The sequence below is a fragment of the Cygnus atratus genome, chromosome Z, assembly GCF_013377495.2.
Source record: "Cygnus atratus isolate AKBS03 ecotype Queensland, Australia chromosome Z, CAtr_DNAZoo_HiC_assembly, whole genome shotgun sequence".
NCBI classification, from domain to species: Eukaryota; Metazoa; Chordata; class Aves; order Anseriformes; family Anatidae; genus Cygnus; species Cygnus atratus.
Genome location: NC_066396.1, coordinates 18,528,490 through 18,541,011, shown reverse-complemented (window position 1 = coordinate 18,541,011; position 12,522 = coordinate 18,528,490). Strand labels below are relative to the sequence as shown.

The 12,522-nt window shown below is 39.5% G+C and overlaps 2 protein-coding genes across 2 annotated transcripts in view; one reads left to right on the top strand and one right to left on the bottom strand.

Annotated features, from left to right (window-relative positions):
* MTREX (Mtr4 exosome RNA helicase) overlaps positions 1-2,426 on the bottom strand; it is a 49,443-nt gene extending 47,017 nt beyond the window's left edge. Inside the window, exons 1-3 of the mRNA XM_035553704.2 lie at positions 2,264-2,426; positions 1,884-2,015; positions 195-261 (exon numbers count right to left, since the gene is read on the bottom strand). Of these exons, the coding sequence (XP_035409597.1) occupies positions 195-261; positions 1,884-2,015; positions 2,264-2,364 (300 nt within the window). The 5' untranslated portion in view covers positions 2,365-2,426. The remainder of the gene's footprint in view (positions 1-194; positions 262-1,883; positions 2,016-2,263) is intronic.
* A 61-nt stretch (positions 2,427-2,487) lies between these two features.
* The window catches only part of DHX29 (DExH-box helicase 29), a 28,511-nt gene continuing 18,476 nt past the window's right edge, over positions 2,488-12,522 (top strand). Inside the window, exons 1-13 of the mRNA XM_035553707.2 lie at positions 2,488-2,677; positions 3,967-4,046; positions 4,856-4,969; positions 5,530-5,659; positions 6,038-6,180; positions 6,594-6,719; positions 7,472-7,598; positions 7,890-8,060; positions 8,684-8,849; positions 9,989-10,112; positions 10,530-11,126; positions 11,920-12,063; positions 12,163-12,339. Coding sequence (XP_035409600.1) covers positions 2,488-2,677; positions 3,967-4,046; positions 4,856-4,969; positions 5,530-5,659; positions 6,038-6,180; positions 6,594-6,719; positions 7,472-7,598; positions 7,890-8,060; positions 8,684-8,849; positions 9,989-10,112; positions 10,530-11,126; positions 11,920-12,063; positions 12,163-12,339 — 2,289 coding nt within the window. The remainder of the gene's footprint in view (positions 2,678-3,966; positions 4,047-4,855; positions 4,970-5,529; positions 5,660-6,037; positions 6,181-6,593; positions 6,720-7,471; positions 7,599-7,889; positions 8,061-8,683; positions 8,850-9,988; positions 10,113-10,529; positions 11,127-11,919; positions 12,064-12,162; positions 12,340-12,522) is intronic.

Sequence of the window (12,522 nt, the reverse complement as noted above, 5' to 3'; positions counted from 1 at the left end):
AAGTGTATTTTGTGCATGGGCAATGTCAAGTGCATAGCTCAAACTATTTACAGGCCTGTTCAATCTTAAATGTACTATCAAATGACATATAATTAGTACAATAATAAATACAAACAATAGTATAATACTAGCAGTAATGCATGTACTTCTACAAAAAAGCCTAGAGTTTCCATGTTCATTTGCACTGCACTCACCTCATGTGTGCAACCTTCAACAGTTTCCACAGCTTGCACCTTTACGTGTGGCATCAGGTCTGCCAGACTGAAAATATATGAGTTAGGATTGCCAAGGAATACATGTAAGAATCCTGTTTTCCTTATAAAACGATAAACGTTGAACTTCACCTTTACTTTAACTGTAGCACTAAAAACAGGATGCACAAACTTAAACTGCACATTTGGTAGAGGTTACTACCAGTACTAAGAACACCTGTAAGTTAATGTTTTGCTATTTTCTAAGCGCACTTTAGCTACTACTTTAGGATTTTAAACATTTTAAAAACTTGCATCACAAAATTCCTCTTGGGTCACATTTATAAAAGCATGTTCCTGTGGAGTTTTCCAATTAAATGTGGACTTTTTTTCTCAGTATACAAAAGCAAAATTCAAGACCTGTATTTTATGGTACCGAATAACAACAGCCTGAAACAACCCAAACAGCTGCCTTAAGACAAGAACCCTCTTTTTCTTTACCCTTCTCTCATGGCCACAAGCAGCTAGTGTCCCACGGCATAAAACAGTCGTTTTCTCACGCAGTATTTACATACTTTAGTAAACTATAATAGACAAGTACACATTTTATTGATACTACTTATATAAAAACTAACTTAAAATGCTAACTGTGGTTCTGCTTTGCTTCTGTACAAGTACTCTATGATTGCAATGTTCTGAAAAGTCTTCTCATGACTGTTCTCACAGAAAATCTTATCTTGAACTTGAGAAAAAAATGACCACATAAGAGCAATGAATTCTGTCTGACAGAAGCGATATGTCACCCAGAGAAAAGTACAAGAACTCAGCAAGCACACAGATTTTACTTCTGTAGTTGAGTCTTCTACATCTTGAACTAGGAGGTACACATCTGTATTTGGTAGCTCCGTGTGAAGTTTTATTCCATGAACTTATCTAATTGTTTCTGAACCAACATCAACGTCCAAGTTCCCAACAATCTCTTAAGACAGACTGCTCTGACAAAGCTCCTGCACTGTCCCTTCAATCTATTTTTCCACAACTCTCATAGTACCTGTCAGGAAGTTCTAAAAAGAAAACAGACAGGTGTGCAGATCCTAAAGCACAAAAATGGCACTCTAGCTACCCTTTGGTTGCCTTATCTCCCCAGCTTTCAACATGTCCAAGCTTTCCCTCTTCTCCATGTCAGGTACCTGCCATTTGTGTTCAAATTTAAAAGAATCGTCTACACTTATATCACAAGTACGTCCTGCAATTATAATCTTACACGCCTCAAAAGTCTTTTTTTCTGTCCCTCTCGTCAAGTTCATATTCCTGTATCCGAAGCTGATTATGTCTTCCAGTGAGGTGGAAGGAGGCCTGCCTCCTCACTGCTTATTGCTTGCCACAGGCCTGAAACAAGCACAACGGCTTCGACCAAAAGCTCCTGATCCATGTGCAATAACAACACATGAACGTTGCACACTGGTTAACTACTGGTCTGCAATATTATTTTAAACCCCTCCAGTGCTCATCACTGGTGAAGCTGTACTACTAGCACATCCTCACATAAGTAAAGTTAATAGAAAATGAATAGGCAAATCCACCTTCACACAAAAACACTGCGAGGCTACATACGCTGACTATTCACGGGTGATGTTCAGCTAACAAGTACGCCTGGCTATAATTCCCTCACACAGCAGGCTGCATACTTACTTTGTGTCTTCTGATACAACGTCTTCCAATTTTGGTTTCTTTCCTGAAACCGCATCTTCTGTACTATCGACCTCGGCTTCCCTTTTGGCCTTCCCTGGCGCAGCCCCTGACGGCGCCTCCTCCGATCGCTTTCTGCGAACACACACACACACACACGCAGCACCCTCGAGGCCTGCCTTTTACGAGCACATTTCCACAAAACCAGGCGGTGTCCGCCCCGCCACCCGGGGAAGCCCCCCTCTGAGGAGCCACCACGCGTTTCCAAGCCACCTCCCGGCCGCCCCGTGCCCCGCGGGGTGCCCGGCGTTGGGGCCGGGGCAGCACCGCCGCCCCGCTCCGGGGGTGCCCAGCGACCCCCGCCGCCCCCCGGCCCCGCTCACCCCGTCCTCCTGGCGGCCTCGGCGGCGGCCGCCTTGCTCTTGGCGGCGGCCGGCTCCGCCTCGAACACGCTGAAGAGCTCGTCCCCGAAGGCGTCCGCCATCTTCCCCCCGCTCCGCTCCGCCCCGCCCCGCGCCCGTCCCTTCCTTTCCTTCCTGCCTGCCTGCCCCGGGCGTCCGCGTCCGGGCCTCGGCCGGTTCCGGATCCGCTGCGGGCACGGAGCGCCATGGGCGGCCGCAACAAGAGGCACCGCGCCGGGGGCTCGGCCCACGCCGCCTCCACGGCCGCCGCCGCCACCGCCGCCGCCCGGGCGCGGGCCGCCGCCGAGGCCGGTGCTGCCGCTGCCGCTGAGGCGTCGGGCGGCCGAGCGGCCCCGCGGCCGCCGCCCGCCTGCAAGGAGCCTCGCGTCAAGCAAGGTGAGGCGGAGCGGGTTTTGGGGCTGGGGGTTGTAACGAGGTGTGGGTTTCAGGGAGAAACACGGAGTTGAGCGGGGCTGGGTGAGCAGCGGGGCCCGGGGGTGTCCGGGGAGGCTGGGCTGCCTGTAACGCCAGCCGGTGCGGCGGGCTGTAGGCGAGCCGGGCAGCGGTCGGGTCAGGCCATCCCAGGTCCCAGCATGTTAACATAAAGTCCTGCAGTCCCTCGCCCCGTGTATTAAACTTCTGAGCCACTTAACTGTGCTTTTCCAAATCTGGGCTCTGATACCTGTGTTTTCATGTCTCCCGCACCTCCAACACCACAGTACTTGGTTATCTTCAGAAACTGTCCAGCACAGGTGAGCCGTCCTGCTGAGGAGCTGGGGGGCAGCAGCACCTCAGGGAGCACCCTGCTTCCCTCTCCGGAGTGCCGTGCGGTCTGGCAGGGTGCTGAAAGCTCCGAGGCTGCTCAGCTCCTTTCTGTCTGCACCATACCAAAAACAGCACTTGCATTCTCAAAAGGAACAGCGTCTAGCATCAAGCTGGTTGTTGTGAGAAGCTAAACAATTTCAGTGATGATAAATAGCATTGTGAACAGATATTTTTCCACTAACAGCTGCTAAATGAAAAGTAAGAACGACTGTAGCAGGTTAGACCACAGACCTGTGTAACCCAGTACCCTCCCCCAGACTGGGTCCAAACGCAGGTACCCAGGTGGGAACAGACCAGACATGCAGTGATACTTTCAGAGAGTACTCTTACATCCTCCTCCAGTTGTGGCTAAAGGACTTGCTGAGCCATGTAGTATTTCTATTCAATATCCTTCCAAAAAGAAAAAAAAAAAGGATTTCATTGTGCAAAACCATCCTGCCTCCTCTTGGGCTTAGACAAATGTCCTATACCCACAGCTTCAGTGGCAGAGCTCTGCTATGGAGCTGTGCATTTTGTAATTAAAACAAACAAACCATCACTCTTGCTTGCTTTGAACTTGCCATTAGCTTCCCTGTTTGGGGAGTATTATTCCCTGTTCTTGTATGGATAGTGAGCAGTCGATCATTTTTCCTCATTGTGCCACTCAGGATTTTATATTTTGTCTCCTGAGTCATTTGTTTCTTTACCACTCATTGGTAAATGGCCTTTCCACACCGTTTAGTGTTCTTATTGTTCTTACGTGTATGCATGTTACTGGCATATTGGTGTAATACTTGCCTCGTGTTGGATCTGCTTTAAAAACCATAAAGAGTGTTCTCTGCACTCTGTGTATGTAATTGATGGTTGTTTGCAATTTGCAGGTCCAAAAACTTACAGTTTTAGTTCACCAGTAGATTCCAGTGCTGCTGCTGCTGCAAATCTAGATAAGTCTATTCTTAAGGTGAGTATCTTCTTTAGGCAAAAGAACTTTGCGATTCATGATACTCTTTTACCCGAGTAAATATTTCTTCAGCTATATGTGTTATGTTACACATGTAAACTACGTTCATGTGTTAGACCTTGTCTCTTGAGCTTGAGCTGTTTGGGGTTCGGAGTGTGCTTTGAGAAATGGGATAAAGCAGTAGGGCGGAACATCTGTCTTTAAGTAACAAATTATACATTACATGCAGGACTATGAAGAGCAGTGTTTGGGATTCTGTTGTGCACGTATATTTTTCTTCCTGTCAGAGGAAGAATACAGATTTTACATGGCAATCTCAGTGACAACTAAAGCTTCATCCATGTTTTAGAGATGTTAAGAATACTAAAATTTTGTCTGGATTTTTTTTCCTAATCCAGATAAGAAGGAGAGTCTCACAAGATTGTCTTAATGATCAAATTATTTTAGATTAGTTCTACTGAGCTGAGGAGAGAGGCCTTGTTCTTTCCAGTAGATTATTTTTTTAAATTACTTTTTCCTTACATTATGTCAAGGGAATTCCTATATTATTTAAGATATAAATGGGCCTTCTCTGTAATAGGGAATGATTTTTTTTCTATTTCAGGTTAAAAAGAAAACAACAACATAGAACTTAAATAAATCTGTACCTTTCATAAGAAAGTTTTGCCAAACTTATGGAAAACTGGAAAAGCAGGGATTTGAATGGCAGAAAGATTTCTGCATTCTAATTTCCTTAGGAATGAAGAACATGGATATATCATAAAAAGGTGTAGTGTTTTGCTTTGTATCAACTATTTTTCTTTATGCAGGTAATGATAAACAGTAATTTGGAGAAAAGGATTATTGATATAATCAATGACCATAAAAAACAAAATGATGACAAAGGAATGATTTCCAGAAGACTTACTGCTAAGAAACTGCAGGTAGAGTTTAGAATGTTGTCCTCTGACCATTGTTGATTTAGAGTAAACAGTTTCTTTTTTTTGTTATTCATATTTCTGCGTGTAGTACAAGCCAGTGTACCGTATTTTCCAGTAATTGCATTAATGATTAGCTGGTGGAATCAGTTAGCATGTTTATCAGGAAAGACATGTCTCCATGCATTCAGTAACCACAATCAGAGTATCTAATCAAATAGACAGAGGAATAGAAGTTAACCTCAATGTTTTAAGGACATTGTGTCCTACGTTTTTAGTTCCATGTCATAGTTGGAAAATTGCAGATTTATCTTTCTACACAGAAAATATGCACTCTATTCAGAGACTGGGATGTGCCTTTACTTATACATATGTATATATATTTACATTCAAAATTATTATGAGCTTTGTTTTCAAGACAGGAGTTTCAATTCTGCCTTCTGATATGTTAATTTATGCTTTTTTATCCGTTTAATCTCAGTTATCTGATATGTGGGAAATAGAAGTTTGAGCCTTTATTAAATTGCTAGGTTAAATCTTAATGTTTAACTTTTTTTTGTTTGTAGGATGTATATATGGCTTTGCAAAGGTTTTCTTTTAAGACTGAACACATTGAGGAAGCAATGAAAAACACACTTTTATATGGTGGTGATCTTCACTCTGCACTTGATTGGCTTTGTTTAAACCTTCCTGATGGTAAGTATAGTGACAGAGAATTGACTACAGTTTTTAATTGAAGAACAGTAGTTCCAACTCTGATACGGAAATACGTGAAAGTAGTAGTCAAATATATTGTTTGACTTAGACCAGTAGTCATCATGGTTTTCCTAGCTGTGCTGCTGACTTATTTTGTTACTATTTTTTGATAGTCTTACAGTCTTTTTCTTCCGATTCTTAGAGTTTTATCAAAGTCCAATGAGCAAATGCTGACTTACTTAAATGTTATAGCCTGATTTTTATTTTGGGCATACTGTTGTTGTTTTATGTTCCTCCAGTTGGTTCCCAACACACTTAAAAAGATTTTTCAGTAATCATTATTGACACATTCTATGACATTGGTTTTTTGTTTTGAAGATGCCTTGCCTGAAGGCTTCAGCCAGCAGTTTGACGAACAGCAACAGAAACCTAGAGCAAAATTTTGTTCTCCTGTGTCAAAATGTGAACCTCCACCTCGCTTAGTAGATAAGAAAAAGAAAGAGAATGGCCCTGAAACTAAGGTAATTTGAGAAATTTATTTGTATTTAATGGGGAAGAGAGCATGAAATTTTCCAAAATCCATAATTTGCATCAACTTCAACAGTGACGTGGAAAACTTCTGAAAATATAATATACTTAAATAATACTGTCATCCACATTGTTTTAACTACAGTGGAATGGTAATTTGAAAAGTAATGTTTTTCCATGTGAAGTCTAAAAGACTCTGTAATTTGTTGTTTGTGGTAACTTTTGGTAAGTCATAGCTTAATTTTTTCCTAGAGTGGGTTTGTTCTGTTTATTTACAAGTAGCACTCTGTCATATAACTTAATTTATATAAAATCTTAAGCAGTAGTTCCTAAACTCTGACTGAGAAAAAACATTGGTGGTTTCACTTACTGCTATCATTACTTTTAATTTTGGTTGCTCTTCCAGGAGACAAATGCAGAGAAACAGAAAGAAGTGAGTATGAAGGAGTGGATTTTGCGATATGCTGAGCAACAGAGTGATGAAGAGAAAAATGAGTCTGTGAAAGAGACAGATGAAGAAAAGTTTGACCCAGTAAGACAGAGTAATGTTTCATGAGAAACATTCAAAAACTTTCAAAAATTGATGTAGAGTCATTTAGGCTGCAAAAGACCTCTAAGACCATCTGGTCCAACCTTTAACCTAGCACTGCCAAGTCCACCATTAAACCATGTCACCAAGCACCACATCTACGTGTTTTTTTTTGAAGACCCATAGGGATGGCGACTCAACCACTTCCCTGGGCAGCCTGTTCTTCACTAATTTACAACCCTTTCAGTGAAGAAATTTATCATAATATTTGACCTAAACCTTCCCTTGCACAACTTAACGCCATTTCTTCTTGTCTTAAAGATATGTCTTGTATTAAAGATATGTCCGGCACATCTGCAACTAGTTGATTGGTTTGTTAAAAATTGAGGGTTGAATAGCTAGCATGTTTTTTGTTTTTTTTTTTTTTTTTTAAATTAAGATTTGGTATCAGGCAACTGAATGGAAATATGGTGGTAGTTTTCCTTTCCTCCATTGTTTTTCCTCTTATTTTTTTTAGTACTGAGCTCAAAATATTGAATGCATTTTTCTGGGAAGGAAGGGTTTTTTGAAACACATCTCAGTGAGATTAGGAAGGTGGTTATAAAATTTTGAGAGGTTTTAATTGTTCGTTACTTGCACAAATGAGAAACATTTTTTTAAGCTTAGTATAAAGGATTACTTTTTTATTATGAAGGATATTAATGGTGACAAGAATACAATATTAAAATTGTGATTAATAATTCTATTTGAAATAGAATGAGAGGTATGTACACCTGGCTGCAAAACTTTCAGAAGCAAAAGAGCAAGCAAGCATCTCCAAGCAAGACAAAGACAAGCAAGGCCAGAAGGTGGCACAAGAGAAAATAAGAAGAATTCAGCAAGGTAAAGCCCTGCAGATTACCTGTGTTTCATTTTGTGACTTGCATATTTGTTAGGCAAGTAGGTCTCTTGAGTCAGGTTGAATTGATTTCATCATCTGTCATGCCACTCACTGTGTGGACTGCAAGCTTTCCTGAACTTACTGTTTTCATGTGGGTCAAACTGTAAAAAGTCAGTAACATTTCACTTTTGGGTTTTCACTGCTCAATATGAATTAATGTAATTATTCTTCTCTTTTTAAGGAACAAAATGCTCAGCAATTGGTAGAAATAAGTTATATATTCTCTTTGACAGAAATGGCAGTGCTTGAAGAGCATCCGGTATTTGATCCGGCTGTGAAAACTTCAAACCAACAACAAAACGAAAAGAAAAAAGCTCCCTTACCTCAAGCTCCCGTACCTCAAGAAACCACTTTGAATCTGAGTTTGCTTGAAAAACCTGAAGGTGCTGCAAAGGAAGAGAAAGGTGTGGTGGAACTTGTTCAATACAAGCCTGGCATGTACCACAGATTTACAGTATCAGTTCTTTTTTTAAGGGTTGTATAGCATTTCAGTGTGGAGTTGTCAACTTTTCATTGTGGGAATGGCAGATGGGCTGTCTTGCTGACCAAGCTAACTTGACAAGATCCGTATCTGTTTTAGCACATGATGCTAAAAGCTATTTTTGCCATACTGTCATGTCTAAAATCTTGTGTTTCTTTTTTCATTGCTACAGGGCTAGTGACCATTCCCATTAATTGTCACCTTCACATCTTTCTAAAGTGTTTTCATTGTAAACCTTCAAACTGTTAATATTTTCCTAACAACAGAATATTAGTAAAAGCTCTTGAATTACTGAATGATCGAAGATTGTAAACAGAATATTGTAATTAATTTCCTGCTAGGAATTAATTTCCTTTCTTGAAAAAGCAGGAATTTCTGTCATTTGTCAGCACCAGTATTTTCTGTTCGTTTAGTAGAGCTGCAGAACACTTCAGAAAACAGTACTCTCTAGTGAAAACAGACTTGTAGAGCAGATAAAACATTTTTGAATGTAAAATAAGTACAAGTTTTAGGAGAATTAAAGTATGTGTCATTCTACTCTTGTAGCCAAAAAGAAAGAACCACTAGATGTAAGAAACTTTGATTACAGTGCTCGAAGCTGGACTGGTAAATCTCCAAAACAATTTTTGATTGACTGGTGCAGGAAGAATTTTCCCAAGAGCCCAAATCCTGCCTTTGAAAAGGTTCCAGTTGGAAGATACTGGAAATGTAGGTATGTATTTCACATAACCTTTACATTTTCCTTTTGGTTTATTTAAAAATAAAAATGCTCAAAAATTCTGTTTTGTCATGTTGGTCCAGGTTTATATCAATGTAGTGTGTTTAACTCGAGTGATTTCAGTCCAGCAGGGAAGTATTTCACTCTGGATAGCTCTGGAGAAGTAACACTTCAGCTGGACATTACAGCAAATGTAAAACTCTGTTGAGTGATCCCTTAAAGGGGGGATCAGTTTATTTAGCTTTGAATTCTGTACTGCTGTGTGAAAGGTTCTGAAGCAAATTAATTCTGTAAAATAATTTTGGACTACTAACTTCTGGCATTCTTGTTCAAAGCAATACATTAAGCCATAAGTTTTAGTCATATGAATAACAAAAACCTTTTTGGGATTTGTTTAAAGCAGAAGCTAGAAACCTGTGTAACAGCTACCATAAATTTGTAACCAAAACACTGCAATATCAGTGACTTTTATGTTTCTTTTCAAATCTAAGTCTATAATGTAGTGCTATAAAATACTATAAAGTATAATATAAAGTATATTATCATATGCAAACAAAGTAGACATGGCATTACAAATGAATAGTGCTTCTTGAAGGAACTAAATAAAATGGAAATCCCAACTTCTTGCTTCAAGGTAGAAGCTACTAGATGTTTAAACATAATGTTCCTCAGAGAATATATGGAATTTTACTGCTGATGTGACTGGCATGTGTCTGTTAGCAATCTGCTGAGATGCTAACATCTGTTTAACTGGCATCTCAGTAGCTTGTCTATGCTAAGTGATTACACAAAGGCACACCAGTATTTGGTTCTTTCAAAGCAGCTAACCTTAATGGTGGTGTGTATGTGTACAAATACTTCTGCTGTAAGGAAAATGAAGGCAACGTCAAGGGAGAAGGGGGAGAACTCACTTCACCCTACAAATATGCTGCTGTAATCTGCTGAAATTTTTCTGCCTTTCAGTCAAATGTGATCAGCTGTGTCTGTTCACAAAAGATTATTGAAAAACATTAATTTTTTTAGATTAATTCCTGTATTTGATTTTTACTCATGTTTTAAACAACATTAACAGGTGTGCTGTTTATATAGGTAACAAAAATTAAGAGAAATGCCTGTGTGAATCTATTTTTAAGGGTCAGGGTTATCAAGTCATCAGATGATGTAATGGCAATGTGTCCTACAATTGTAACAGAAGATAGTATGCAAGCACAACATCTAGCTGCTACTTTGGCGCTCTATCATCTAACCAAGGGACAGGTAAGGCTTTCACCAATATTACTGTTTTTAGCTTGGAATCTCCCTTTTGCTTTTTTTTAATTGTAGTCTCTGTAATTAAATTTTAAAAACAGTTTAGTCAAGTGTTATCCATTAAGTTCTTTGCTTGAATGATATAATACTTTGCTTTTATTGACAATCACGGGCATTGCAGCATATGGGGAGGAAACTATTCTGTAGTAAAACTGTTCTTTCAGTGTTGCAAAGAATGCAAGATAGCTGAGAATAAAATGTCTTGTTGATGTTAATATAACTGGTTTCACAGCTTCTGTATTTACAAGTAGTTCTGTATCTCAAGCCTTATCATATCTTCTGCTACGCAAGCTCATTTACACATAAAATGTTAGTTGCGTTACTGAGTAGTATACAGAGTAAATTTTTTCTGTTTTTCTCCCTAAGTCAGTTCATCAGTTGCTGCCTCCTACCTATCGAGATGTCTGGCTAGAATGGAGTGATATTGAAAAGAAAAAGGAAGAAGAAAACAAGATAGAAACTAACAAACCTCGTGATAACTTTATTGCTAAATTATTAAACAAACTAAAGCAACAGCAACAGCTACAATCTGAAAACCAACCGAAAGTATCTGAAGGTCCTGAAGATTCCTGGGAAAATTTAGTTTCTGATGAGGACTTCAGCAGTCTTTCACTTGAGACGCCAGAAGCGGATAATTTGGAACCTTCCAGGATTTTGTTCAAAAAGCTGCAAAGTTCCCCCAAATACCAGAGGCTTTTGAAAGAGAGACAGGAGTTACCTGTGTTTAAGCACAGATATTCAATTGTGGAAACTCTTAAAAAACATCGAGTAGTTGTTGTAGCTGGTGAAACAGGCAGTGGTAAGAGTACCCAGGTGCCCCATTTCTTGTTAGAAGACTTGCTGCTAGATGAGGGGTCAAGTAAGTGTAATATTCTTTGTACGCAACCACGGAGAATCTCAGCAGTGAGTTTGGCTACAAGGGTTTGTGAAGAGCTAGGCTGTGAATCTGGACCAGGAGGAAAGGTAAGGTGCATCTTGATTCCTGTTTCTAATCTTGATCAAATTTTAGGAAGATGGATTCTTAGTACAAAGTGAAAACATTATTATTCCTTACACAACCAAATTAGATACTGTTTTTTTTCTTGAAAAATTCTTCTTGCTGTGTCAGCTGCTTTTATAAATTGTCAGTGCTGAGCTTCTGGGTATCCATATGTGATTTCTAAAAAATTTTACCAAGGGTGACTAAGAGCAAGTGTTTAATAATGGGGATTGTCAAACATTGAAAAAGATTGCCGAGAGAGATTGATATCCCTATTAGTAGGGGGTCCCCATCAGTAAGGGAAAATTGCCCTGGATATAAGGCTGAGTAATCTAATCTGACTTGAAGCCTGGCCCAGCTTTGAGAGAGGTCCATTCCAGCAAAGTTCTCTGTTATTTGAAGAAAAGCAAGGTCATGTATGTTATATGGTAGTCTATTTGTGTGAAATCCCTAGGGGGATTCCATACCTCCACTGCAAAAATATTTTTATTTGAGGGCTACCAAGAACCCTTAAAAAGAATACTGAGGTTATCGGCTCTTTCCTGCTCTGGAGAAACTCAGGTTGCTATATTTCAATATATTTTTCCCTTTCTTAACAAAATCAAATGTATGTATTAAAAAACAATGTGGCAGTCATTCGCTATACTATTTAATTAGCAGGTTGTGCAGTGTTGGGTTCTAACAGTGCTTAAATTTAACTTAATTTTGAGCGTCTGTTGCTTGTCTACTATTTTAAGTTATTCCTGTATTTTTAATGTCATGTTATTTCTTTTATAGAACTCCCTGTGTGGTTATCAAATTCGTATGGAATCTAGAACAGGAGAAGCCACCAGACTACTATACTGTACAACAGGTGTTCTGCTTCGGAAACTTCAAGAAGATGGTCTTCTCTCGAGTGTATCTCATGTTATTGTAGACGAGGTTGTCAGCTCTTTCTTTTCTGCAGAAACTATAGTTATTTTGGGCCTAGACTTACCATCTTTATTAAGAAGTTAGTATATGTTTTTTTTCCAATTCTAGGTGCATGAAAGGAGTGTCCAGTCTGATTTCTTGCTAGTTATCCTGAAAGAGATCTTGCATAAACGTTCAGACCTGCATCTGATTTTAATGAGTGCTACTGTAGACAGCGAGAAGTTTTCCAGCTATTTCTCGCACTGTCCCATTTTAAGGATTTCAGGGAGGAGTTATCCTGTTGAGGTAGGCAAATGTTTCTCTGACTTTAAAAGGCACTTTGTACCTATACCGTGTTTGCTTAGTTAGTATTTGAAATAAATATAATTATATTGTATATTATTGGTCAGAAAAATACCTTAAGTATTTATGTCACAGGCTTCTAGCCTTTTTCCATTTTGAAAACTTCAGTGCTTTGAACTACAGAAT